This window comes from Manacus vitellinus, unplaced genomic scaffold, assembly GCF_001715985.3.
Source record: "Manacus vitellinus isolate BGI_N305 unplaced genomic scaffold, ASM171598v3 scaffold_26_pilon, whole genome shotgun sequence".
Taxonomy (NCBI): Eukaryota; Metazoa; Chordata; class Aves; order Passeriformes; family Pipridae; genus Manacus; species Manacus vitellinus.
In genome coordinates, this window is record NW_021939960.1 from 10,474,836 (window position 1) to 10,500,355 (window position 25,520).

General features: G+C 55.4%; 2 protein-coding genes across 3 annotated transcripts; one reads left to right on the forward strand and one right to left on the reverse strand.

Annotated features, from left to right (window-relative positions):
* The first annotated feature begins 2,721 nt into the window (after positions 1–2,721).
* Positions 2,722–4,396, forward strand: BLCAP (BLCAP apoptosis inducing factor). Its single transcript, XM_018073997.2, has one exon. The coding sequence runs from the start codon at positions 2,865–2,867 to the stop codon at positions 3,126–3,128; it is 264 nt and encodes an 87-aa protein (XP_017929486.1). The 5' UTR covers positions 2,722–2,864; the 3' UTR covers positions 3,129–4,396.
* A 3,635-nt stretch (positions 4,397–8,031) lies between these two features.
* Positions 8,032–23,738, reverse strand: SRC (SRC proto-oncogene, non-receptor tyrosine kinase). Of its 2 annotated transcripts, XM_018074004.3 has the most exons (13): positions 23,664–23,738; positions 19,833–20,082; positions 19,495–19,594; positions 19,015–19,032; positions 15,615–15,713; positions 14,463–14,566; positions 12,967–13,116; positions 12,549–12,704; positions 12,207–12,386; positions 12,050–12,126; positions 11,515–11,668; positions 11,225–11,356; positions 8,032–10,790 (listed from the first exon to the last, which is right to left on the reverse strand). In XM_018074004.3, the coding sequence occupies exons 2-13, from the start codon at positions 20,071–20,073 to the stop codon at positions 10,582–10,584; spliced, it is 1,620 nt and encodes a 539-aa protein (XP_017929493.2). In that variant the 5' UTR covers positions 20,074–20,082; positions 23,664–23,738; the 3' UTR covers positions 8,032–10,581. The 2 variants fall into 2 exon arrangements, with proteins under 2 accessions (XP_017929493.2, XP_017929494.2); XM_018074005.3 differs by lacking the exon at positions 19,015–19,032.
* Between the last annotated feature and the right edge of the window lie 1,782 nt (positions 23,739–25,520).

Sequence of the window (25,520 nt, forward strand, 5' to 3'; positions counted from 1 at the left end):
GAGTTGATAACCAGAGACACTGTTTCTCTTTGATCAATAGTGTGGAAAGAAAACTCAGTCTCATTGCCAGCTGTACAAAGAAATCTCTAGTGAAGAGCATGTATCTTACTAGTGGAAAGTCCCTTGAGGAAAACAGAGCTACAGAAGTCTCCAGTAGTGGGTAATTTATCTAGGATCAGCTGTGGGATAGAGCAAAGGGTCCTCAGCCTTTAACTGGTGGATAGCAAAGGGGCATGTGAAAATACAAGCAAACTGACTACAGATACAAAGAGCAACTGTTCAGATATCTGCATTTGTCAAAAATCCAGGAGGTTTCCAGGTTGAAGGGCATTGGCACTGAAACTTCATAGTAAAAATAACCCCTATTAAATGGTTCTTTATTCTGCAGAGTGGCTGCATTTATTACTACAAGCAACTAGCTCTTGCAGGAAACACTAATATTTAAAAATGGGTAACTTGTTCTGAGATGGCTTTGTGTTTGTAAGAAGTGCTTAGGTAAAGCTTAGATGCTTAAAATCAACTTGCTGTTTAGAGTGTTATTGTGAAGAGCATTGTAGGAGCAAGGACACCAGACCATGAAATGAATTATAATTATTTTCAGGCTGTGATCATTTGTACAGTTTGGGGGCTAAAGGCTAATTACCTTCCCATTCAAATATTTGTTGTTAAATCTTTTCTGTCCATTCTTCCCCTTGGAAAAAAAAAAGTTCTCCAATCCTTCTGCAGTGTTTTTACTCCAGAAACGTGGGAGCAATTCACAAGGGCCAGCAGACAGCATGTTTTGGTATGAAATAAGTAATTGCTATTTCCAGCTTATAGATGGGGGAAAAGGCTTGGGACTAGACTTGCCCTTAAAGATGCAAGTGAATGACCTGCATAAAACAGGACTAAAATGGGCAGCTTTATTCCTGTGATTTGCTTTATCCATATTGCAATGTAAAGTAACTCTGGTTGCTGAGCTGCAGTTTGGTTTAACTAACTGAATTTTAGCTGCCCTTTTTTTGCTGGAGAGCACTCTCCTGCAGGAGCAGCAGCACAACATACCTCCCCCAAATAATCTATTTGTGCTGGTGGGGGTGTTGGCCTGTATTCTCTTACTGCCATTAAAATAAAATAGTTCCTGGTGCTCAGCACACAGCGATGGCAAAGTCCTTCCTGCTGCTGACAGCAGAGCCCAGTCTGACCTCAGTGTTCTTCTGGAAGAGAACCGTGTGTGGTTTTCTCTTGGCTTTTCTGTGCAATCCCTCATTCTCCCTCCCTTTGCCAGGAAATCCCTTCTCCTGCCAACAGGAGCCAGTGGAATGTGCTGTTTGTTTACCTTCTCACTCCTTCATCCTACTAACCTTCCCACCCCCAAGCTGTAATCCTGACAGGCTGGGCTCAGCCCTTCATCCTTCTGACAGAGCAGTGCCCCACTGAGTACTTGCAGATAAAAGGATTGCTGCCAGGAGCTGTCCTGACCACACTCTCCTTAGTGGGGGTGAGGCCATGTCATCCTGCAAGGCTGTTCTCTTGCCTGACTTTCTCTGCCCTGGCTGGCAGCTGCTTCCTTCAATGTTGCTGCCTGTCATCATAAAGTGCTATAGGATAGCAGGGAAGAACATGCTTCCAAGGCTCTTCCCTTTTCCACCATTCCCCTGCATGGTTTTTCCCTTTTTGGGGCAGTAATGTAGGAGTACCCTCTTCTCACGGGTTTACTGCATAAACTGAAGGATAACTTCCAGTTAGTCCCTCCCAGCCATACTGATACCTTCTAGCCTGCCCTGCTATTGCTATCCCAGACTGCTGAACTTCACTCTACTGCCCCCTTCCAACAGTTCAGGACCTGTAAACACACTGTAAAGCATTGTTTTTAAAGCCATCTGAAATTCTTGAAAATGTTTGTACTGCTTCGAAAGGCAAAACAGAACCACGTGTTTAGTGTAGCTGAGGTGATTGCTAAAGGTAGGAGCAGGTTTTCTGGACTTGTAGTGTGCTGCCATCCCTGCTTAGGAAAGCCCTTAAAGCTCACTTTTTCCACAGGGTTTTATAATAATCCAAGTGAGGAAATCCTGTGTTTACAGCACTTATGGAAATTGCCATTTTGAGCCTATCCCCTCTTTGATCTATTCACGTTCTTTGTCTTATCTGACTTCAGCTGTTTGGCAGGGATTATAAATCCTTAAGCAGGGACCGTCCCCCCCTTTGTTTCACAGCCTGGACACTGCCAGGGCTTTCCTGGGTGGCTACACGTGTAGCTGGACTGCTCTGCTGTCCTGCTGGAAGACTATTGTCTGTGCCTGGGAGGAAGCAGTCTGTGTGCTGAACAATTCCTAGACACTTCCTACACCAATGCTCCCTTAACACTTCTCTGTGGCACCCAGTCCCTTACCCCTCAATTGCCCTTCTTTTTACTGTCACTCAGGTCTTTGGGTGGCCTTGGGTAAATACGTGCATAGGAAGGCTGTGGCAGCTTGTTTGCCTTTTCATTTCCCCTTCTCCCTTTCTGTTCCTGCACTGTGCTAAAAGGGTCTCACGATTGTTAGCCTGGGTAAAAGCCTGAAGAACAGAGCACACAGGAAATGCTTCTACACCAGCAATAGCTAATCCTGTCCCCAGCTGAGTGGTTCAGAAAGCAGGAAACTTTCCACCAGCTCCAAGACACACCAGAATTTAGTACTGGGAGGTTCAAACATCAGCATATGATGCTTGGGAGTAAATGAAGCTGTATGAGAATGTCAGTTGATTTTTTTTTTTTTTGCTGTGTTTCTCTGACAGTCTGACATTTTGCCCTCCCTACAGACAGCCTGCCTGCCAGAGGAGTTGCTGGAGACTGTTCTGGAGCACATCTGACTGCTGCTGCCACGAGACCCCAGCCAGCCACAATGTACTGCCTGCAGTGGTTGCTCCCTGTCCTGCTCATACCCAAGCCCCTCAACCCGGCCTTGTGGTTCAGTCACTCAATGTTCATGGGATTCTACCTGCTCAGTTTTCTCCTGGAACGGAAACCTTGCACGATTTGTGCCTTGGTCTTCCTGGCAGCTCTATTCCTCATCTGCTACAGTTGCTGGGGGAACTGCTTCTTGTATCACTGCACAGGATCCCAGTTGCCGGAATCAGCTCACGATCCCAGCATAGTGGGCACCTAGAAAACCATAACCTTCCAGTCTGCTGAGGGCTCTTGTTTGGCTTTTAAATAGGGGATGGGGCTGGGGAGGAGGGGGGTGTTAGGTATGGGACTGGAATAAGGACAGCCTGTTTCCTGTAACTGTGCGTGGACTAGAGTGGCAAGTTCCTCCCACTCTGCCTGTGAAATTCGACTCGTTTACTGTGTGAACTCTGGCAGCACCACCTGCTTTTTTAGAAGCAGAAGTCTTTTTTTTTCCTTCCCGTATCACCGGGAACAGACACCAGCCCTCCCAACCGAGAACTGCTGAAGGCCGAGCCACTGGCCCCTGGTGGCAGTGGTGGAGTTGTGTCACTGGTCTGCATTAGGCCACGGTGGTCTAACTCAGGGCTCTCGGCCCTCTGATCCTGCTCGAGTAGCTACAAGATTCTCTCAGTCTCTCTTTGTGGGGAGCCACCTTTCCACTTTGCTGATCAAGGGCAAATGCTACAGCTCACAGATGCACTTGGCCAAAAGCTGCTGGGGCCAGAGGCAGTTGAGTCACCTCCTCCTGCTCAGCCTGCCAAAGAGATGTGTGCAGTGCCCAATTGCTTTCTGAACTCCATATGCTCCGAGATGATCCCAGCCTGAAAGCCTCAGTTATGCTGCTGCTTTTATAAAGCCTCACAGGCAGCAGAGACTCTCTCTTCCCCTCCTCCTAGATGTCCAGGGTTTACCAAGGTATTGACTGTTGGGATAAAGACACAGGGTTTTAGAAGCCACTGTGAACTTCACCCTACAAAACCTGTGCTAGCCCAGGAGTCCGGGCGTGGGCAGGGCAGGAGAGGGTCCTGAGGCAGAGGCATGGCTTGAAGCAGTAAGTGCTTCAACCATTTTCAGTGTTAGCATTTTTGGGCTAGAGGTGACAGAAGGTGCTGGTGCTACTGACTGGAGAAGTGCTGAGGCTGGAAAAACACCTGATATCTCCAGCTTCTCTGGCAGAAGGATGTCAAGCAGCTGAGGTGGTGGTGGGTCAAGCCTAAAGCCTGGGGCAGAGGTTGGTTTGTGAGAAGCCTTAGAGGTTGACACAAAACACTTGTCTCTAAACTTTAAAGGTGTCCCTCCCCTTTACCCTCTGTTTGTCTTTCCTTCAGTCTCCTGCTGGAGAACAGCAGAAGTGGCTGTTGCTGTCCTGAGGCAGTTCAAGCTATGAGGTTGTGAAACTTCCAGAGTATTGTTTGTTCATTGCACAGCTGTTCAAAATGTTTAATAAAGCTTTATAAACTTTGGTCTATGGCCTCCTGCCCAGCATGATGTGTTGGCTGCTCATTGTGGATGCCTTAGCCCAGCAATCATGTGTTTCTGCATTGTTCTGTTCCCAGCACAGTAACTCCGGAGCTGAGTCTCCAGCAAGAGGCAGAGCCTGTTTGCCCTGTAGCTCCCAGTACTGATTCTTCTCCTTGACTGGTTAACCTGACCATGGGCAGAGTGGGAACCAGACTGGCAATTCCTAAACAGGCTCATCTCACAGCCAGAAGCACCTCCTGTGTATCTCTGCACTTACGTGACAGATTCCCCCTTCTCTTACTGCTTACGAAATAAACCCCCAGAGCTGTGCCCTGGAAGCCACTAATCCCTGGTGCCGACAGTAAAAGTGTCTGCCGGGAGCTCACGCCGTGTAAGCCCATCCCACGACACCACATAACCCCAACTGTCCCTCTGCTCGGGGCAGAGACCTGCCTGCAGCCCAGCTGAGCTGTGGTGCTGGGAGCCCTTCCCAGCCTGGGCTGTAGGACTTGGGGAGAAGGACCCATCAGGTCCAACAGCACCCAGGAGCACCCGAGAATGGCACAGGGTGGGGGAGCTGCTGGAGCTGACACTGGCTTGCTCTACCCTTGCCATGAAGCTCAAGTCCAAGTTGGAAAGAGTTCAGGGCATATTAGTGTTTACATGATTAAAAAAAAGCGTGTGCCACATCAAAAATAGATGTGACAGCTCTGTCACCTGTCAGGCCGAGGGAAATCCCAGTAGCTGTCACATCAGCATAAATAAATGGAGAGGGGAGGGCACTCACTCTTGCCTGTTCTCTGAGCAACTTAAGTTTCAATGTACTTAAGCTAATGCAGTCAGTTCTGTCAAGAGTCCTTTTTTGTTGCTCACTAGCCAAGTTGCACTTTACAGCAATTTAAATAAATCCTAGCCACGAAGCCAGACAGCCCTTTGGATGAGAGCAAGCCCTGGCTTTGTACATGGGGTTCAAGACAAGGTGCAGCTGCAGGCCTTCCCTTCTGTGAGACCCAGCTCAGAGTAAAAAGCACTTCAAAAGAGGGAGTCTGCAGGAGAGCTCCCAGTAGACTGATGGGGTTAGAAGCCTCCCACCCCAAATGCAGAGAAGGAGCACTCTTTGATGTGCACATAGCCCTCCACAACACACTGTCTAACCCTCTTTAGGGCCCTGAGATACCATCTTCATTTTAAAGATAGAAAATTAAAGCAACTTCGTCATGGTCAGACAGAAAGCCTCAGGCAGAGTGAGGAACCCAACCAGGTCTCACATCCCATGCTAATGCCTGGCTTGTCCTCTATAAAGAGATTGAAAAACCAGCCTGTGACTGCAGAACAGGTCAGACCCGATGGCTTCTGAAGAGCATCATCACAGCTCCCCTGCCTGTGCACCGCAGATTGGGCCGAGCCCGTGCAGACACAGCCTGTGCTCCCAGCCAGGGCTGTGCAGGCTGCACCCAGGGACGCTCGGAGCTTTGGCCCTGCTCTCGAGGAGTTTCTCTGCCAGAAGAGCAGTGGGGTGGCTCTGTCCCCAGGGATGTGTGGGGACTGCACCGGCGGGCAGCTACACCGGGGACTCAAAGCAGTGGGATTTCGAACACAGCCGCTGTGCTGTGCCAGGCCCCACTGAGCCTGGACACTTGACACTTTGGCACAGAGCGAGTCTCATCACCTTGCTGAATTACAGTGTCCATCTGCCTGATGCTCCCTAGATACAGGGAGCAGGAGCCTTAAGCTGTTTCTTTGTCTTTCCATATGAAGGAGAGATCATTTTCTTTTCTAGGTCACATAACAGATCAGTGACACAGCAGGGTCAGTAAAGGGAAAAAAACAAATACAGAAAAAAAGCCCAGGCTCCAATCCCTAGAAACAGATGCAGAGATGGCAACCAAGTCCAGAGGCACAGTCCTGCTCCCAATAGCACCAGCCTTCCATGGCCTCCAACCTCCTCCCCTCACCCTGGACCATTCACCCTGGGAATGGTCCAGCCAAACCCCTGGGAAGCCACAAACATCACTCAGTGGCACAGAGCCCTGCCATTGCCCTTTGGCACCAGCTGGTTTCCCAGCAGTGGGACATAAGCTGAAGTCAGGTAAGGACTTTAGCCCTTCCCTCCCAAGCCTGGAGATTAACCCCTGATGAGAGGGTTTTGCTGCTCCTCAAGCAAAGACAAATCTTGTCACAGGGCAGAGACAGGCTGTGTCCTCTGAGTCAACACGTGCTGGCAGCCTCCTGTTCACCCCTTGCTACCAGTGAGCACCAGGGGCTGTGGTGGCACTGCCAGCAAGACCTGAGAGCCTGACATGGGGGCACAGCCCTGCCATGAGCCAACCCTTTAATGAACACCACTCCACTCCTGCCTCGGGAGACCTTCTGCTGGGTCTGGGCTGTGGGAGAGACCCCAGACCCTCAGCACAACTCAGGATTTGCAGTTCAGGGCTGCTGCCTGTGGTGACCAGCCCACCCTGAGCCCACACACTGCAGGGGGACCAAGGGACCAGCACCATCCCTTAATTCTTTTAAAGACAAACAACACATAAAGCAATAAACATTGAAGGTGATAAGACCGAGTCACTTACCAGTCCAAGATGGAGGGAGCAGCCAGAGCAGGGACTTGGAGCACTAAAGCCACTACAGACCACGTGGATGATAAAGGTAGTGGTGAAGGAGGAACATCAACCATCCTGCTCTCAAAGGGCCTACTACTCCCAAATGTTATCAATTACTTAATCATCCCAGTCAGCACCCACTAATCACCCAGAGAGAACAGGCCTGCTTCTTGTGATTGCTGCTGAAGCAGATTCTGCTGATGGGGCACTGCCCCTGCCCTGTCCCCTCCAGCCCTCCCACTGGCCCTGCACAAGCTCCAGGATCCAGCAGCTCCTCCATCACAGGTGCTAAGGAACTCACAAGGCCCCTCACATATGAGCTACACTTTTGTTTTGTGAGGTCTGTTTGTATTTAATTATCAAATTGCAAAGTATTTACATCCACGTTAGAGTTTCAAAGCATCTCCACCCCCCCACCACCCACAAAGCTGGACCTTTTCAGGTTTTTTCCCCAGTTTTATTTTTATCCAAAAAAAAAGACCCAAACAAATAAAAAAAAAAAAGAAAAGCTAAATATTTTACTTAGACACCAAAAAAGGCAGGTGAGGGGAGCTGGGGAGAGACACAGATCCACATGTTCTCTGCATAGTCGGTTGGAGATCTTTTACAAAAGACTGTGTAAAAAAATTATAACAGCAGAGGAGAATGACTTGCAGGATTTGATGGGGCCCAGGAAGCCAAAAAGCATCCTTAGGTGGGGGCTCCCCTCTGGAGTTTATTGGCTTAGCAAATAAACTGCCAGCCAACACTGGGGGTGGAGGGGAGGCTCTGAATCCCCGGGGCCTCCGGGCCCTGCTGGTCACGGTGGCGAGTCTGGAGATGCTGAGTCCCAGCAGAGCCACTGCACAGAACCACGATGGACACACGGACACGAGGACACACAGCCCTGTGCAGGAGGGCTCCTCTGGCATTGCCTTACCGTCTTCTGCCCTGAAATGTCCCCAGCACGTCTCCTCCGGCAAAGCTTCCCGAAATCCATGGGGCATTAAGCCAGCCCGGGGGGCTCCTTGTGCCTGCTGCTTCCAGGGAGAGCCAGAGCCAGGACCGGCTGGGTGAGCAGGTCCGGGCTGCTCCTGACCCCCTGTGCCCACAGGAGAGCCTGCACGTGCCACAGACACCCAAAGGCCAAACTGAACTCGTGTGCCTGCCTTCTCTCTCCCCAGCTTCCAGACCAAATCTGGCTTCTCCCAGGGATGGGGATTTTGTGGAATTCAGGCAGAGCTGTGGCACAGGCCACAGGCACAGTCCACCCCTCGGAAGGGCTGCCAAGGGACAGGGTGTCCCTGGTAGTGCCAATGGGGACATGGCAGCTGCCCATCCCAAAGGGCTGCAAACAGGGGAAGACCCAGAACATGGAGGTTTGGGGAGACCCTACCCAAACACAGAAACCTGTACGGAAGGGAGTGGGGGAGAAAAGGCTCCAACTTTCAAAATGATTTAAAAACAAATCCATTAATCCAGTCACTGTTCTTCAAGCCAGCAGGATCTCTCCATCCAGCTGAAGAGCCTGATCAAGCTGATTTTGAGGGTTTTACTCAAAAAAGGAGCCACTAACCAACCAACCAACCAAGCAAGTCCTTGGTTCATAAATAAGTGTGCAGGGAGCTGTGGGAGTGAACGGGAAGCAGTGTTGTGCCTGAACCCTGCTCTGGTGGAGATTTGGGGTGGGGCTTTTGGCCACCCCCTGCCCACACTGGGCTCCCACCCAGCTTTCCTGGGACACTGGTACCATGGCAGGGACTGGTGAGAGGAGGGTTGGGTCTGCTGCCTGTGACGAGGCTGTGCTGGAGGGACAGCCCATCCCACAGGTGATGGGGAGGCACAGAAAGCCCCCTGCCCGAGGACTGAGAGGTGGGTGAAGCCACTGGCTCCCCTCTCTGTGTCCTTCCCCCCAGCACTCCTGCCCTGCAGCACTCCCCAAGCCCCCATCCCACCATGGCCCAGGAGAGCATCTGAAGACCCCCCAGGTTTTTCTCAGTGAGTGGGGCTGGCACCCGAGAGGTGAGGGAGAGAAGCTCTGTGAACCACCACAGTGAAGGGTTTCCAGCTGGATACAGCCACAGGAGGGGGAAAACCAACCCATGCAATGAAATCTAGGTCTGGGAGGGTGTGGGGACCACTCAAGGGTTATGTACAAGCAGGCATTGAGTGGAAGAGGGCAGGGACTGGGGTTTGCCACACAGAGTCTGGGAATCAGCCCCATGGGATATGTGTGGGGCAAAGCTGGGCAGGGATAGCTACCCACCTCTGAAACACGGCTGAGGACTTTGGGAGCAAGCAAGGGGGAGATGAGGATGCAAATGTGGCACAGCACTTCCCAGGATTCTTCTCTGGGATGGTGGCATGTGGCTTGGGATGCTGCATGGGGGCTGCAACCTGGCAGCTGAGACATGAGGGGTAAAGGGAAGCCAGCTAAAAACGTACCAGGTGAACAAAAGCATCTGTGAAAGATGAGTATTTCCCCCAAAACACTCCCAACACCCTCAACAGCTACATGGGCCGTGCACCCAACCCCCACAGTGGCAGTGGATTTGGTGGCAGGGCCAGCCCGGGGGACTCTGCTGGTGGGACAGCTGGTGGCAGAACCAGGGGTGGAGGCTGAGGGGCACTTTACAAGGAGGTGGCTGGAAGACCTGGAGTGTGTGATGAGAGAAAACACAGCAGGGCAGCAGGGCTGGCTGCAGACAGGGCGAGGGCTCTGTCAGCATCCCCTGTGCCACTCCCAGGAGGGGAGAGACACGTCCCCTGGGGGAACAGACACAGCTGGAAGATTTCATCGTGTGCCCAGGTGCTCCTATGGGACAGTGTCCATCACCAGAGCCAGGAGCAGTCACATTTCATGGTTCCAGAACCCACTAGCCATTGAGGTCATGGCAAGGCCAGAGGGACCACCAGAGTTCTGCTGCCATCCCACGCTGGCACCACCATCCAGTGCATCACCCCCTTTGAACCAGCCAGGGATTGTGCCATCATGACACTGAGCTTAGCTCAGTTGGTTAGAGCATGGAGCTAATAACACCAAGGTCGTGGGTTTGATCTCCGTGTGGGCCATTCACTTAAGAGCTGGACTTGATGGTCCTTATGGGTCCCTTCCAACTCAGCATTCTGTGATTCTGAATCTGTGGTGAAATGTCTCTGCCAGCATCCTCAGGGGAACCGGAGCCAAGGGGGAGACAGTGGAGAGGGTGAGGAGGCAGGGAAATTTGTGCTGATTTAGAAAGGGGGTGCAGGAGACTGAGGCCATGTGTCTGAGGTGGAGTGATGCTGTCCCCCAATCCCTCCAGGCTCATCCCAGAGCTGTAGGGGGGAAAAGTCTCCCAAAAGCCAAGTCTCTTGGCAGGAGATGCTCTGCTCGCCCTCCCGAGCCAGCTCCGCCGGCGCCCGCAGGCTCCTCTCGCCAGCGGGACAGGGCTGCTCTATGCACGGGCCACAAGTCTCAATGAGCAATGGGGGGACCCAGCACCTCCCCGGGCTGCATCCGCAGACAACGCCCCGTCCTGCTCCAGGGCTGCTCCACAAAAACAGCCCCTCGGTGGGGAGGCCAGCCCTCGGTGCCCTGCGGCGAGGACGGCAGCGTCCCTGGTGCCAGGAGGAACTCCGGGTCTATAGGTTCTCGCCGGGCTGGTACTGGGGCTCTGTCGAGGTGAAGTAGTCCTCCAGGAAAGCCTGCAGGTACTCGAAGGTGGGTCGCTCCTCCGGGTCCTTCCGCCAGCACTGGCACATGAGGTCGTGCAGGGACTCTGGGCACTCGGGCGGGCAGGGCATGCGGTACCCTCGCTCCACCTGATCCAGCACCTCCCGGTTCACCATCCCTGCGTGCCAGAGGAGACACGGCATTGATCAGAGCTGGGCCAGGTCCTGCACTGTGCCTGTCCCGGGGGACACACCAAGGGTGCTGTGCTGGGACACCCCTCAGGGGCAACCCCAGTGACCCACGGAGAGAGAAATGCCCCCAGCCCAAGAGCATCTTGTCCCCGCCAGCCTGTCACCTTGCTCTGGGCTAGAGCGGGACAGGGTGGCTGGGACCTTGCATCCTGGCCAATCTCTGCTCACCCCAGTGGGTAGGATCTGACCTGGGAAGGGGCAGCTCAGCCCCAAAGGGCAGGAGAAACTTTGCATCAGTTTGTTACTCCACAAGGATGGCTCTGAGGGCCACGGAGTGCCAGGAGTAAGCTCTGGGCATGAGCAGCTGGCATTGGGCACTGCAATAGGGACAGGGCTTCTGCTGGTGGGTGCCAGCCCTCACCTGGGTATGGCACTCTGCCCTTGGTGGTCAGTTCGGTCAAGAGGATGCCAAAGGACCAGACATCTGACTTGATGGTAAACCTTCCATACAGAGCTGCTTCAGGGGCCGTCCACTTGATGGGGAACTTTGCACCTGGATGGAGAGGCAGCGTGAGGGGCTGTGTGGGACCACGAGTGTCTCTGTGCAGTCAGAGCCACGTGTCGGCTCCAGACACAACGCACACCTCGGGACCAGGGACCACTGGCCATTGCTCTGGTGCCACCTGCCTGGGCACCTCGAGGGACACACACCTTGACGAGCAGTGTACTCGTTGTCCTCGATGAGACGTGCCAAGCCAAAGTCAGCCACCTTGCAGACCAGGTTCTCCCCCACGAGGATGTTGGCTGCCCGCAGATCCCGGTGCACGTAGTTCATCCTCTCCACGTAGGCCATGCCGGATGCGATCTGTGGGGACCAGCACATGGGGCATTGAGGCTGACAGGGTGACACAAGGGTTCCCAGGGAGTGCCCAGCAGCAAAGAGGGGAACAGCTCTGCAGTGGCACCCAGCTGGGGTGTGGGAACAACCAGCTGCTCAAACAACCCCATGAAGACACGGCTTTGCTGGCCAGGGAGAGCCAGTGGCAACAGGAATGGGCAAAACGATGGTCCCAGACTGCAACCCAGCTCCAGGCTGAGACCCAGGGGGGACCACAGCACCCACCCGAGCAAGGCTGCACAGCACCCCACTACCTGACCAGTGACAGCTGTGACAGCCCAGCGAGGGGCTCAGGCAGCCAGCGCCCTTGGAGGGGGATGCAGGACACCCAGGGATGCACAAACCCACCTGAGCCGCCATATCCACGAGCTGGGGCAGCCGCAGGTACTTGCCCATCTCACCCTTCAGGAAGTCCAGGAGGCTCCCTGTAAGGAAGACCATGGTCAGAGCAATGTGGAGGAGCAGTGTCCCTCAGCCACACCCTCGGTGTCCCTCCTGTGCTCACCCTTGCTCATGTACTCGGTGACAATGTAAATGGGCTCCTCTGAAACCACGGCGTAGAGCTGAACCAGCTTCTCGTGCCGGAGCTTCTTCATGACCTGGGCTTCCTGCAGGAAGGCCTCTGGGGACATGGTGCCAGGCTTCAGTGTCTTGATGGCCACCCGGGTGGTGCCATTCCAGGTCCCTGTGGCACAGGACACGCGGCTCAGGACACACGTACGGGGCAGGGGGCTGTGTCCCTCACCTGCTCCCCCACCCCACTGCAGGCTCTGGGCACCTGCAGATGGCTGGGGACAGGATGCAGGTGGTGACAGGGAGGGGACAGCAGGGAGGGAATGCTCCTTACCCATCCACACCTCTCCGAAGCAGCCCTGTCCCAGCTTGACCTCCAGCCGCAGCGATTCCCGGGGGATTTCCCAGGCATCCTTGGCAAGGCCTTGGGTCTGGGGCTTGGATGTGGGGCAGACGTTGGTGAGACGGTGGCACAAGCCATCGGCGTGTTCTAGTAAAGGAACAGCAAGGTGACACTTGGGCTTTTAGGCACGTGATGCCTTTACCCCACATCCTCCCAGCAAACACCTCGGGGACCAGTACCCAAACCCTGTGCCCTAAAACCCAGGCAGCTTTTCACCAGGGTCCCACATAACTGGTTTGGGGTTCCCCAACCCTGTGCTGGCTTCCCAACAGCACCCGCCCTGCAGCGAGAGCAGGCACAGCACCCTGGGTGCCACCAGACCCCAAGGGGACCCTGCATGGCTACCCACTGGAGTAGTAGGCCACCAGCTGCTGCAGGCTGTTGAACTGGGTGCGGGAGGTGATGTAGAAGCCGCCGCTGTCCAGCTTGCGGATCTTGTAGTGCTTCACGTTGAGCCCCTTGGCGTTGTCGAAGTCGGAGACAGAGAGGCAGTAGGCACCTGTGGGCAGGAGCGAGGGGCTGGGGGAGATGTGCTGCAGGCAGGAGCTCCCCATGGGGTCCCACGGAGGGTGGGCGTGGAGGAGGCAGGACTGGGCATGCAGGCTCCCTCTGTCACCCAAAGAAGAGGATGGGGAGCAGCTCCTGGATGCCCCAGCTGGCACCTGGTGGCAGGGAGGGATGGCACGTACCCCTGGCTACAGCCACAACACGCAGTCACAACCTCCAGCTGCCCCCTGCTTGCACAGCAGCTCTGCCAAGCCTTGCCACCAGCCATCCTGTGGGATGTGCTAACCAGGGGCATTGTCCCCCAGCCCCCCAGACCTGTCAGGTCCTTCTCTGCAGCAGGAGATAGGACCAGATGGGAGGCAGGCTGGGGGGAGCTCCTGACCCACCACCTCTACATCTCAGAGGGGAGCCAAGGGCTGGTGGGCCTAATTCCCTGCTCCACAAACAACCCTTTGGGATCCTGGCTCCGCTCTGCCCATACAAGAACAACACAGTGCTGCTGAGGCCACAGAGAGCAGAGATGAAGATTTATGCTGCTGCTTGAATGAGCTGCTTCCACCAGAATAAAATAACTAGTGATAAGTTCAAGGCATAAAAACAGAGAGGCACATCAAGGGGCTTTTCCCAAAGGTGCATTTGGAGCCACGTTTTCAGGTAAGAAACAGCATCCTCAGGCAGTCAGACCTCAAAGATCACAACTCACACTTTTGGGAGATATAAAACAAGTATAAAGAGTCGTCAGACTTGAAAGATGGATTAAAGTTCATCACTCCTTCAGCCTGCCTGCCCAGGAAGTACATGTTCAAGATACTGCCACTATACAGGGACCAGGGAAAACCAAAAAAACATCTACTTGGGGGTAAAGAAAAAAAACAGGAAAAAAGAGCATCCTGCCAGGTGGTTCTGCTGGGGATGGAGAGGCTCCCAGCTCCCACCCTGCCATGAGCTGAACCATCTCTCTGAAGGGTGCCATGGGGTTGGGAGAGAAGTGGCCACGTCCCCCCAGACCATGGGCTCAGTGGTGTAATGGTGTGTTCAGCACAGTCACTGGGGATGTGATGGGGGTAGCAGCACTGACTCCCTGGGGATCAGCACTGGCAGGGGAGATCCCAGGAGGCTGCCCATGCTGAGGGGCATCGCTCAGCAATGCAAAACATCATCTCCTGTCTATAGAGGTATGACAGGTATGGTATATGGTATGACCTTTTTCTCCTTCTCCCTCCCCCCATGCCTAAGCTGGGGAACTTGGATCCCACAGAGTGACTGAGGGGACTCAAGGTACCCCCACACCCTTTAGAGAGGGTCTCTCTGAGGCCAGTCCCCCCCAAACCCGCTCACCTTTCGTGGTCTCACTCTCCCGGACCAGGAAGGTCCCTCGGGGGTTTTCGGGGTTGAGCAGCAGCCGCTCGGACTCCCGGCGAGTGATCTTCCCAAAATACCACCTGCAGGAGCAAGGCAGCAGCTCAGCACCCGGCACCTCCCTACCCCCTCCACTGCCTGCCCAAGCAGGGGCCTCAGCCCCAGCCTCCACACCACAGGTTTTGGAGACCAGGGGCTGCATCTCTGGGCTTGGGTGCCTCAGGGTGTGCCTTGTCCCCATCCAGCCCAGGCTGGGCATCACCCAAGGAGCAACCCTGCTCCACAGGCCTTGGAGCACCTTCACTCTGAAAGCCTTCCCAAATGGGATCCCTGAAGCCCCACAAGCTCTTGCTGAGGGATACCACACTGCTGGCTGGGAAAGGGACATAGCTGGCACCTCCTGCTCTGAGACATCTGGCTTTTCCCCTGCCTGCTCCCCCTGTGTGACAGCTCCCTCCACACTCAGCCTGATCCGCACAGGTGGAATCAGCAGTGTGTCCATGTGGAGGAGTAAAATCATAGAAACATAGATTTGGGTTGGAAGGGACCTTAAAGATCACCTCATTCCAAACTGCCTTCCTGCCACACCTTCTACTAGACCACGTTGTTCAAAGCCCCATCCAATCTGGCCACGAAGACTTCCAGGGATGGGGCAGCCACAGCTTCTCTGGGCAACCTGTGCCAGTCTCTCACCACCCTCACAGGGAAGAATTTCTTCCTAACATCTAATCTAAATCTCTCCTCTTTTCGTTTATAACCATTTCCCCTTGTCCTCTCACAGGCCCCTCTGCCCACGCAAAAAGTCACTCTCTCTCTCTTTTATGAGCCCCCTTTAAGTCCTGGAAGGGTGCAATGGAGCTTTCTCTTCCCCAGGCTCTCCATAAAAACCAGACCAAAAGCATCCACGGCCCCACTGTGCCACTGCTCCCCCTCCACCACGCAAGCACGCTGCACCACTGCACTCATGGGCCTTAAAGGAAGGCTGGAAAACATTTTCGGGGTTTTTTGCACACTCAAAGGGGAAAACAGCAAAGAGGAAGGCTTCCTCCAGGATGGAGCAGGGGCAGGGAGGAACACTCGGGGTGAGTTTGCTATCGCTCTTTTTTAAACTGTCTAAAAGATGGCAATTACTCTTCAGCCTGGATGGAGTCTGAGGGCGCGACATAGTTACTGGGGATGTAGCCCGTCTGTCCTGTAGTGAGGGAATGAGCCAGCCACCAGTCACCTTCCCTGCAAGAGAACCAAAACACACTCAGTGTGAAGCCAGGAGCCCCCCAGCCAGCCCCTCGCCCGCCCACAGGCACCGGGGGAGGACGAGCCAGCGCAGAGCCCTGCCGGGAAGGGGGACAGCCCTGCAGCCCCAGCCCCACAGCCAGACCCCAGCCAGGAGTGCTCCTGCTGCCAGCCCCTGCCCACAGCTCCGTCTGGGTGAGCTCTTATTAGTGGGGCCACTCATCTGCATATGGGATGAACTTTAAACTTAAACCAGGCAGGGCAGTCCCTGAGCCAGAATACCTTCAGAGCCACCTGAATGGGAACGGGGTCTGGCTGGAGGCTGTGAGGCATTGGGGGTCCCAGCAGCAGGACAGGGGGGAGCAGCAGGCGAGGGGAGGGAGGGGAAACGGGGAGAAGCAACAGAAGGATGGCAGCAATTAACAAAGGCACCAGGAAAACCCAGGAGAGTTAGTTAAATACAGGCTGCAGAAAAGCAACAGGAAGGGGCTGAGGTTTGGGCAGGGGGTGAGCCCTGCCCAGCAGTGATGCCCAGCCTGGATGCAGTGGGATCTGTCTAGCCTGGGTGCCCTGCCCACAGCCCCAGGATGGGCACCCCACGTGGCTGCAGCCCCGACCTGAGCTTCGTGCAGCCCCACAAAGGGCGGGCTCTGCCTGCACAACCATGAGTGTGACTTGTCCCCAAAAACCTGGGGCTTAGCCACCATCCATCCCTCCAGCCCTAGGATCAGCAGCCCCAGGCACGTCCCCAGGAGCAGGAGTCTCTTCCCCACTCTGCCCTCCTGCCCACCAGGCTCCTGCTCCAGACAGGGCTGGAGAGGAATGAATAGAGAGGAACAAGAGGACAGCAGGAGGTGGCTTCCCCTTCCTGCAGACAGCAGGGCTCTTCCTCCCACCACCTGCATCTTCTTGCCCATCAAAGACAGAGTCACCAAACTCATCCTGACCACAAGGGAGACGAGGCTACAGGAAAACTGCAGATTCGTGGGAACAGCCCCGTAAGGATGCAGGAACTTGGCAGGACAACCTCCACAAACACGTTACAGAAAAACACTAATAACCTCAGTCACCACTGCAGGGCTCATCAGACCACATCCAGACCCATCCCTGACCCTGCAGATGTATAAACCTCCATCCTCACTCCAGACACACCAGCAGCTAAACCAGCAATGCTTCCAAGTGGCCAGGAGAACCCAGACACAGCCCCCAGCTCCCCACAGTGGTGTCAGTGGGGCAGGGGACAGCAGGGACCTTCCAGGCTTCTCCTCCCACCCACAGAGCTGGGCTTTGCCCCTGGACCAGCCTGGCAGCAGCCCTGGATGGCACTTCAGCCTCTCCCAGCCCCAGCACAGTGCATGGCAGGCAGCTTGGGCTCCCCAGCCAGGGCTGCTGCCCCAGTCACCTTTACTGAGGGGGCTCTGAAAGCTGGTTGGGCTCTTTCCCACAGGGCCAGAGTAAACATCTGCTTGAAAAATGCCCAGCTTTTGACTTGTGGCTTCATTCCAGCTTGGGCTGCAAGCTGGGAATTCAGCAAAAACAAACTATTCCAAAAATATCTCAGCGGGGAAAAAAATAATAATCATCATCATCATCATCAAAACAAAGCATTTCAACAATTCCCTGCACAATCTTACCCAAAATATCCCACCACAGCCCTGCTGGCTGCCAGCTGGCTGGGAGGAGACCTCCTCCCAGTGGAAATGGGACCACGAGAGCCTTTCTGCACTGGGGGGATTGGGAGGCTGACGTGGAGCAGGGATCTCAGTGATGTGGAAGCTTCTCCTTCTGTCCTGCACAACCCTGGTTAAGTCAGAGCAGCCAAAACCTGCCACCACCCTGCAAAGCCACGATGGCCGTGGGCTCCTGCTGTGCCCAGGACCTGCCAGCCCTTCCCAGACTGACCCTCTGCACAGCTCCAGGGATGCCCTGCCAGGGAGCCTAGAGGAAGGGGACATCACAAGCCTGCCTGTTGCTGTTCCCAAAGTGCAGCAGCCTGGGCTGTTCCCAGACTGTCCAAGCATCTCTGGGAACTCAATGAGAAGAGTGATTCACGCCCTGAGCACTGCACAAACTGCCCAGCTTCCTCCACTGCCTCTCTCCCTGTGGACATCCCACCCACACAGACACTGGGAAGGTCAGCAGCTACATCCTGCACCCTCCACCAAAGGGCTGTGTCACCAACGAAGCCCTTCTGCCCCCCAGGATGCTGCAGAGCCCATCACAGCTCGACCCTTCCCTCTGAACGATAAATGGAAGCAGAGAAAAAAAAAGTGTGGAAACCTCAGAAGTGATACGAGGTGTAAAGAAAAAACCCACATATATGGGCCTGGTCTGGACCTCCACGAGCAGAGCTCACTTTGCAACAGCCCAAACTCAAGCATAGGGTTCTTACACTGCTGAGGTTGAAAGTAAGAAGCCCCCAAACCCCCAAATTCAGGCTTTTCCTGTAGCATTGAAGCCCTGAGCATCCTGGACTTCATGGATGAAACAAATCACCCTTAATAAACAGCACTGGAACAATGAGAACAAGGATCAGATTGAAAACATGGTTGTGCAACACTGCCCGAGCATTGCAGGAGAAATCTCACTCCCAGGGTGTTCCCTTGTCTTTCCACTCTTTGACTTTGCAAAGCTGTTTTGGGTGCCCAGGTTGGAAAGCAGCAGTGGAGGGGAACAGGAGCTGCAGACCCTTGGGGACCCCGTGACAGCTCCATGCCTGGGGACACTGGCTCTGCCAGCCAGGCTCCAGACCATGTGTGCCACGTTAGGACAGACCACACATGGATTTAATAATACAGGATCATGTTTAGGAGCATCTTCCAGCTGGCCATGCTGCCCTGCTCTATGCAGCACGTGATGTGTGTGCTGTGGTGACCAGGACGGGGAGCAAACCAGGGGGTCAGACTCCTAAGGATGTGCTTGAGTCCCCAGAGTCACTCATGAAAAATAAAAGTATAATTAAAAAATAATAAGAAAAAAAAGGCAAAAAAGGCCAGGAGGAAGTGAAGAGCCAACTGGAAAGGAACTGCAGAGGGGAGTCAGGCACAGACAAAGAAAGGGGCCGGGTTCAGAGCTCCCAGGTGCAGACATAGCTCTGGATGGAACAGTTCCCCAGCATGGGAAGAGACTCCCTGCTCTGTCCCAGTTCCTCAAGGAAAACAAACCCAAGTGACCACAAAACCATTGGTAAACCATCTCCTCCCAGCCCTGCTCCAACCAACCTGCTCTAATGTGGGAAGCAGATGGGTTTTGATCATGTAGATCATTAATAATAACAGTAATAATGTGCCATACACACCTGACATCCACTTTCCTCCTAAGTGACAGCATGGAGGGAGAGAAAGAAGAGTCAAGAGAGAAGGTGAGACCAGAGACAGCTTGCAAGCACAGGGGAAAGCACCCGTGGAGTTGAGGAATGTGTCCAGGCAAATGAGAGGGAGCTGAGCACGGATGGGGACGGGGGACCAGTGGGGACATGGCCCTGTGTTGGAGGGCACAGACTGGCCAGCAAGCTGAGGAGGCAGCTTGGTGACAAGGCTGCCAGGCCACGGTGACCAGCAGCAGGGCTGGGAGGACGAGGAAGCAGGCAAATGATTGCTTCTAGCATCAGTGTCCTTGGACAAGTCACTGTGTCCATGCACATTTGGGGCTCTCTCTCTGAGCCCCCATCCCTGGGAGAGCTGGTCCTGCTGGGCTGGGCTGGGGGCTCCGCAGGAGGGACAGAGATGGCAGCTCACCACATGGGCATGGCTGCAGGGACAGGGACGGGGACACTCACGTGTTGTTGACGATTTGCAGGCGCTCTCCTTTCTTGAAGGACAAGTCCGTTTCAGTCCGGGACTCGTAGTCATAGAGGGCCACGAAGGTGGTGACTCCACCTGCGACACAGAGCTCTCAGCAGGGGCACGGCCACGGTGCTGCTGCAGAACAGCGCTGGGTGCCCCTCACCAGGGATCCCCCTCTCCCACCATCCTCCCACGGGCCAACAACACGCAGATCTGCTTCTCCCCCAAGCACAGAGTCCCTCAAAAGCAGAAGACCCCAAGAAGCTGGCCCCGAGCCCACAAAGACCCAACCGAGCCCCTCCCCGCCCTGCCGAGCCCAGCCCACACCAACCAGCCAGTGCCCCGGCACGCTGCGGAGAGGTGACCGTGTCAGAGGTGTTGAAGCCTCCAAAGAGCTTGGGTTCAGCAGCCATGGTCCCGAAGGCGCGGCTGGGGGTGCGGTGGGCATCGGGGGCTGCCGCCTTGCTGGGCGTCTGCGAGGCTGGGTAACCCCCGTGGTGGGTGTTGTCGGTGGGCTCCAGGCTGCGCCGGCGCTGGCTGGGGTCTTTGGGCTTGCTCTTGCTGCTCCCCATGGTCCCGGGCTGGAGGAGACACAGACACGCAGAGGGCCTCTGTTATAATCGTTGTAATTATTATTATTACAGTTACTAAGCAGAAGTCGCTCTCCAGGGCCTGGGTGACAGATGCCTGCCCACCAGGAAACGAAACGACCTCTGGAGTCTGTTCAAGCATCAGCTGCCGGGAAGTCTGGCCACCCTGCCCTTGCCCTGGGACAGCACTGCCCCTCCATAACACTGAGCCACCTCCTGCGTGGCCACAGCAGCCAGTGAAACACCAGGAGTGGAGTTTTCAGGACACACTTTGGGAGCGGAGGGAAGCACACTGAGCCCTGGGAATGTGGAGCGAGGATGCTGAGCATGGAGCCTGGACCTGTGGTCGAGAGTGCAGCAGCTCAGGGGCCAGGTACCCGCTGTGGGATGCAGCTCAGTCCCACCCAGACGCGTTTCCTCGTGCATGAGAGTTGGTACCAGGGCGTGAACAGGAGAAAACAAGACACAGACAAATATCCACGTGCCTGGATTACTGTGACAACAGAAATTTGGAGAACCCACAGCTGCATCACTGCTGGCTCAGGATGGGGATTTAATTGCTGAACATGTACCTTTGAAGTCCAAAACATGCAGCAAATGGGATAAAAGCTTAAATCAGGAGCAGTTTCAGGCAGCTCACAGCTAAGGACCAAGGGATCTCGGCTTTATATATAGTCAAATAGTTTATATATATAGCCTTCCTTTCCACTCAAGATCACACTCTATAAATACCTTCAAGGTAATGATATAAATGAAGGAAGGGAATTATTTGCAGTCTCCAAAGATGGCAGGATACCCAGCAGTGTCCTGAAGCTATGGAAGGAAATATTTAGGCTAGATCACGCATGGCAGGAGGGAAAAGGGAGGTGGAGACAACCAGGGAGGAGACTATCTCTGATAAGAACACAGAAGCAGGGAAACAGCAGAGGAGGCAGCCACTGCCTGTGGGGTGTGGGACCTGGATGCAGCCACTAGTGAGGCTGTGCCAGGGGTTTTTCTAGTCCAGCTTTGGAGAGAATTCGGGCCAAACCCCCATGAGCAGGGCCAGAGCCATGGGCAGCCCCAGCAGCCTGCACAGCCCCAGTGTCAGTGGGGCAGAGCCCCTGGCTCCTGCCATGGGGAAGCTTAAGGGTGCCAGGCACAAGCTCTGCTCCCCTCACAGCTCCCCTCTCCACAGTGCTCGGGGCTTATTTCCCAGAAGACACAACTTCCATCCACTCTTTTCCAGCTCCCACATTGTACAAGCAATGTACACAAGCAGAGTCCTGGTGTGACCCATGCTGGCAGGATCAGACCCTGCCAGGGTCAGGGAATTGGAATAAACTGATTTTTTAGGAATTAGAATAAACTGCTAGGTATGACTCCAGAAGCCACTCCAGTGGGGAGAAGAGCTGTCGTTCCTCCTATGGATGCAGGAACAAGGAAGGACCAATGCCTCTATCTGCCACGGGACCCAGCCCACGTGTATCTGTCCTGGACTTTGGGGTTCTCGAAGCAAAGAAAGGTCAAATATAAGCTCTGCACTGGCAAATTCAGAGGCACATCCTGCAGCCAGGGGGGAGGGGGTCTGTCCCATAAATAAATGCACTTTAAAAGCCTGGTGCTGAAGATACTAAAGCAGAACTGCAGGGGAAAGCAGGACCCTAGAAGCAAAGAGAAGAAGCCCCCACCACCCCATCCCCAGCAAGCCCCTCTCTCACCTCTGCCCAGAGCTCCAGCACCCACTGGTACTCCTGGGATAGCAGCAGCAGTGCAGGGAGGAAAGTGGGGGCACAGTGGGGCTGTGACCGTGTGGCTTGTGACTGCCCACGCGACCGTGAGCAAGGGCAGAGCTGCTCAGAGTTTCCCCTGGAAACAGCACTTCCCCAGGCAGGAAAACTCCCTGGCTGGGGCAGCGGATTTAGCAGCACTTCGGGGACGCAAGTGTCCCCTGAGCACACCCAGCCTGGGTCAGCAAAGGATTTATCAACATGCTGAGAAAATCAGAGTATAAAATACTCAATATGCCCAGAGATTAGCCAGGACCACAGAGATGGGAGAGTGGATCCCCAAGGCACTTCCCCAAAGCAGGCGAGTCCTTGCCTTCACACCCGAGAGCCTGTGGGCACAGGATGTGCATCTCCCAGGCATGTCCTGGCCAGGGATGCCATGGACCATGAGATCATCCCTCCTGTGCAGAGGTTTGGGCAGGAGAGCTCTCCAACGGACATCAGAGCTCCCACCCTGCACTGGGGTGTTGATCCTCCTGGGCAAGGGGTTTGCTGGGTGTGCTGGTCACCAGGACATGATGCTCCAACGGGGCCCAATGCAGGAGGAGCAGGAGGCATGAATCCATGGTCCTCTGGGGAAGGGGCTGCAGAGCAGCGAGCTCTGCTCCAAGCTCTCCTGTTGGTTTGCACATAAATACCTGCACGCTCTTGCTTCGACTTGGCTAGTGCAAAATGCAGGCTGGCAACCCCAAACTGTGCCCAGAGGCACTGGCAGCCTTGCACCATCCCCACTCTGAGTCCCAGGTAACTCAGCCCACAGGACCATATGGCTTTAGCCCTGTGGCTCTCCACCTGTTCCCAGGGAGGAGAGGGGCCTGAGAAATACCCTGTGACCCCAACATCCCCCTTGGCAGCCAGGGAGGAAAGGGTGCACATTCCCCTGGGAGAATGCAGGGTTGTGCAAGAGCCTGGCAAAGGAGTGATTAATGACAGCAGGAATGTGCTGTGCACTCAGGTCCTGGGAGGCACCAGGGAGAGATCCCCCTGCTTCCAGCAGAGCCATTGATGAACTCCCCCAGAGTCAAAGGGCAGACAAGGAAGGGGGTGAACCCACCACCCAATGTGGCAGCTCCCAGCACACCCCAGCAGCATCACTGGGGGCTGTGGGACAGCACTACAGCAGCCAGACTGCAAAAAATACCCATGGCCAGCAGCTGTGCTGTGTTTATGTCTAATAAATTTATGTCTAATAAAGACAGCATTTCCACACGCAGCAGGCTGCAGGGATGCTCAGCACTGCCAGCATCCAGCCAGGGCAGCCTGTCCAACGCCCAGTGGGATATTTCCCTGCTCCCTTGCTTTCCACAGCCGACAGTGCTGGGATGGGGGGCTCAGCATCACTCCCCACCCCGGCCAGTGCCTTCGTTTCCAGCAGGGCTTCCCTACTCCCCCTCCCAAGGCTTGTGTGGCAGGCTGGAGCACGGCCAGCATTCCCGTGCTCGCTCTGACTGATGCGAGGTGGCGGATGAGGCAGCTTTCCTGCGGCGGGGATTAACACCCCGGGCACGTCGCAGCCTGCAGGAACTCCCTGCTTTCCGCTCCGGGGGGTCAGCGCCAGCAGCACATCGTGAACCACCACCGTGATGAGTTGCGAGTCCTCAGCTCTGCCCCCCGGGCCGGCCACGCCTCGGCGAACACCCAGGGAGGGTTCAGCCTTTGGCACCTGCACCCAGCCCCCAGCCCACCCACAGATGCTCAAACGCCAAATCGGCTGTGGCAGCGCACCCAGGGCCCCAGATCTGAGCCCCCCCGGCAGGTAAAGTGGCCTGGTTCCCCCTCCCCGGGCCATCGGCGATGCCTTACCAGTGCTTTCGGCTACAGCCTCGCCGCGGGGTGGGGAGGTGCCTCCGGCCAACTCAGCTCAGCTCCCGCCGCAGCCTGCGAGACAAGGGAACGTCAGTGCCCGCGGCAGCACCCGCGCCCCGACCGTGCCCTCTGCCCCCGCCACGGCCGGTGCCCAGCACTGCCACTGCCCTCCTCCTCCTCCTCCTCCTCCTCGCCACCCTCCAGCGCGGGGCCGGCAGCTCACACCCGCCCGCTCTGATCTTCTCTCATGTGTGAAGAGGGGACGATTCTCTGCTCCACTTCATCAAACCCACCGGGGACGGGAGAGGAGGTGGCTGCAGCCGCCCCGGGCGATGTCCCAGGATGCGAGGGAAGCGTGGACACCCCCAGCGCAACGAGTGATTTTTCAGAAGAGAAACAAAGCCAGTTCCTCCAGACACACCAGCATTTTCAGCTCTGCTGCTCCATCTCTGGACAGCCAGGACCTGCGGCAGGGAGGGTCGGCTACCAACTGGGGACCTTGTCCCCTGGGATGAGTCACCTTCTCCACTCCCAAAAGCACAGACAGATGCTACAGTACGAACCATGCACAAGGTCTGGAGGCAACATGTGCTGCTGAAGCTCTGACTCAGCCAAAAAAGGACATTTTAGCTAAATTTTTGTAAAAGGACAGTTTTCTGTCACAAAATCGTGCAATGGTGAGACACTTCTCAGCAGCAGTGGCTTGGGGCAGAGCTTCAAGTGGAAAGCAGACCAGGAGAGTCAGGGCTGCACCTCACCTGGCTCTGCCACCCCTTCCCATTCCCCAGATCCTGCAGGAACTGCCTCTGCTCCCTCCTCTCCTACCAAAAGCAAAATCTCTCTCCAACCAGCCCTGCTCACCCAGTGCTGAGCAGAGGCTTGAGCTGCTCCCAAGGGGCTCCTGCTCCTGGATGGAGGGGATTTAGCCCCCACAGCTTCACAGCCCCAAGCACCACCCCAACAGGCTCCTCTCCCAGCTGGAGCCCAGGTTTCACACCTCATCCAAGGGGAACATCCCGGTGGCTGCCATGCAGGGGCCGTGCCCCACCGCAGGTTTGTTTTGATGGCCTCCCCTTCCCGCTGTTAATAAGTTTTGTCACTATTTTTAGTGCATTTGATTAGGATAATGAGCAGGAGCTGACTGACAGCTCTTCAAGACGTTGAATGGTTTGTAATTTGTACTTGACGAATACTCGCTGGCAATGATTGCACAGCGGGATGGAAGGGGAAAGCTGCAGCCCCAACTCCAGGCTGCAGCACATACAAATAAGGCTGTGCCAGCACACACGTGGTGCTCGTGTCCCCACCACCCAGGCATGCTGTGACATGGGCTCCCAGGCACACGCTGCAAGGCCATGATCATGACCGGACCAAATAGGGCCAAAAAAGCCATGAGGGAAACCCAAACAGGCCTGAGCTTGGAGCCAGCCATACACTGGGTGCTGAGGTGCCAGGTCCTGCAACAGGGAAGGGACAGGTCCCCATGTGGATGGATGCACTTGCAACTTCACAGTGCCAGGCTTGGGTGTTTGGTGGCTGAAAGTGGCTGCTGTGGCAGCAGCCTGGCACTGCCTGGCACATCTGGCACAGCCCAGCACAGTCCTGCTGCTCACTTGGCAGAGGTGCTACCATCCTCACCAGCATATCACTGACATAGCCATGGCCAGGCTCAGGCAACTGGCCAGTGCTGCCATCCCCACCTATCTCTGTGTGCTGCTGGCTCTGCATTAAGGGTCTTCCCGGCCCCCCATCCCTCCTCAGCTGGAGGGGAGGATGCCAGGGCTGAGCCCAGCCATGCACCCTGCCCGGGGCAGAGGCCGCAGCAAGGAGAGGCCAACCCCGCCCTCCCCTCTC

Excerpts from the sequence above, each read along its gene's own strand:
- BLCAP (XM_018073997.2), top strand. The coding sequence starts at position 2,865 with ATGTACTGCCTGCAGTGGTTGCTCCCTGTCCTGCTCATACCCAAGCCC.
- SRC (XM_018074004.3), bottom strand. The coding sequence starts at position 20,073 with ATGGGGAGCAGCAAGAGCAAGCCCAAAGACCCCAGCCAGCGCCGGCGC. Across the intron at positions 12,387-12,548 it reads CTTCGGAGAGGTGTGGATGG|GGACCTGGAATGGCACCACC; the intron begins GTAAGGAGCATT and ends CCTGTGCCACAG. Across the intron at positions 11,357-11,514 it reads CGAGTACACTGCTCGTCAAG|GTGCAAAGTTCCCCATCAAG; the intron begins GTGTGTGTCCCT and ends CTCTCCATCCAG.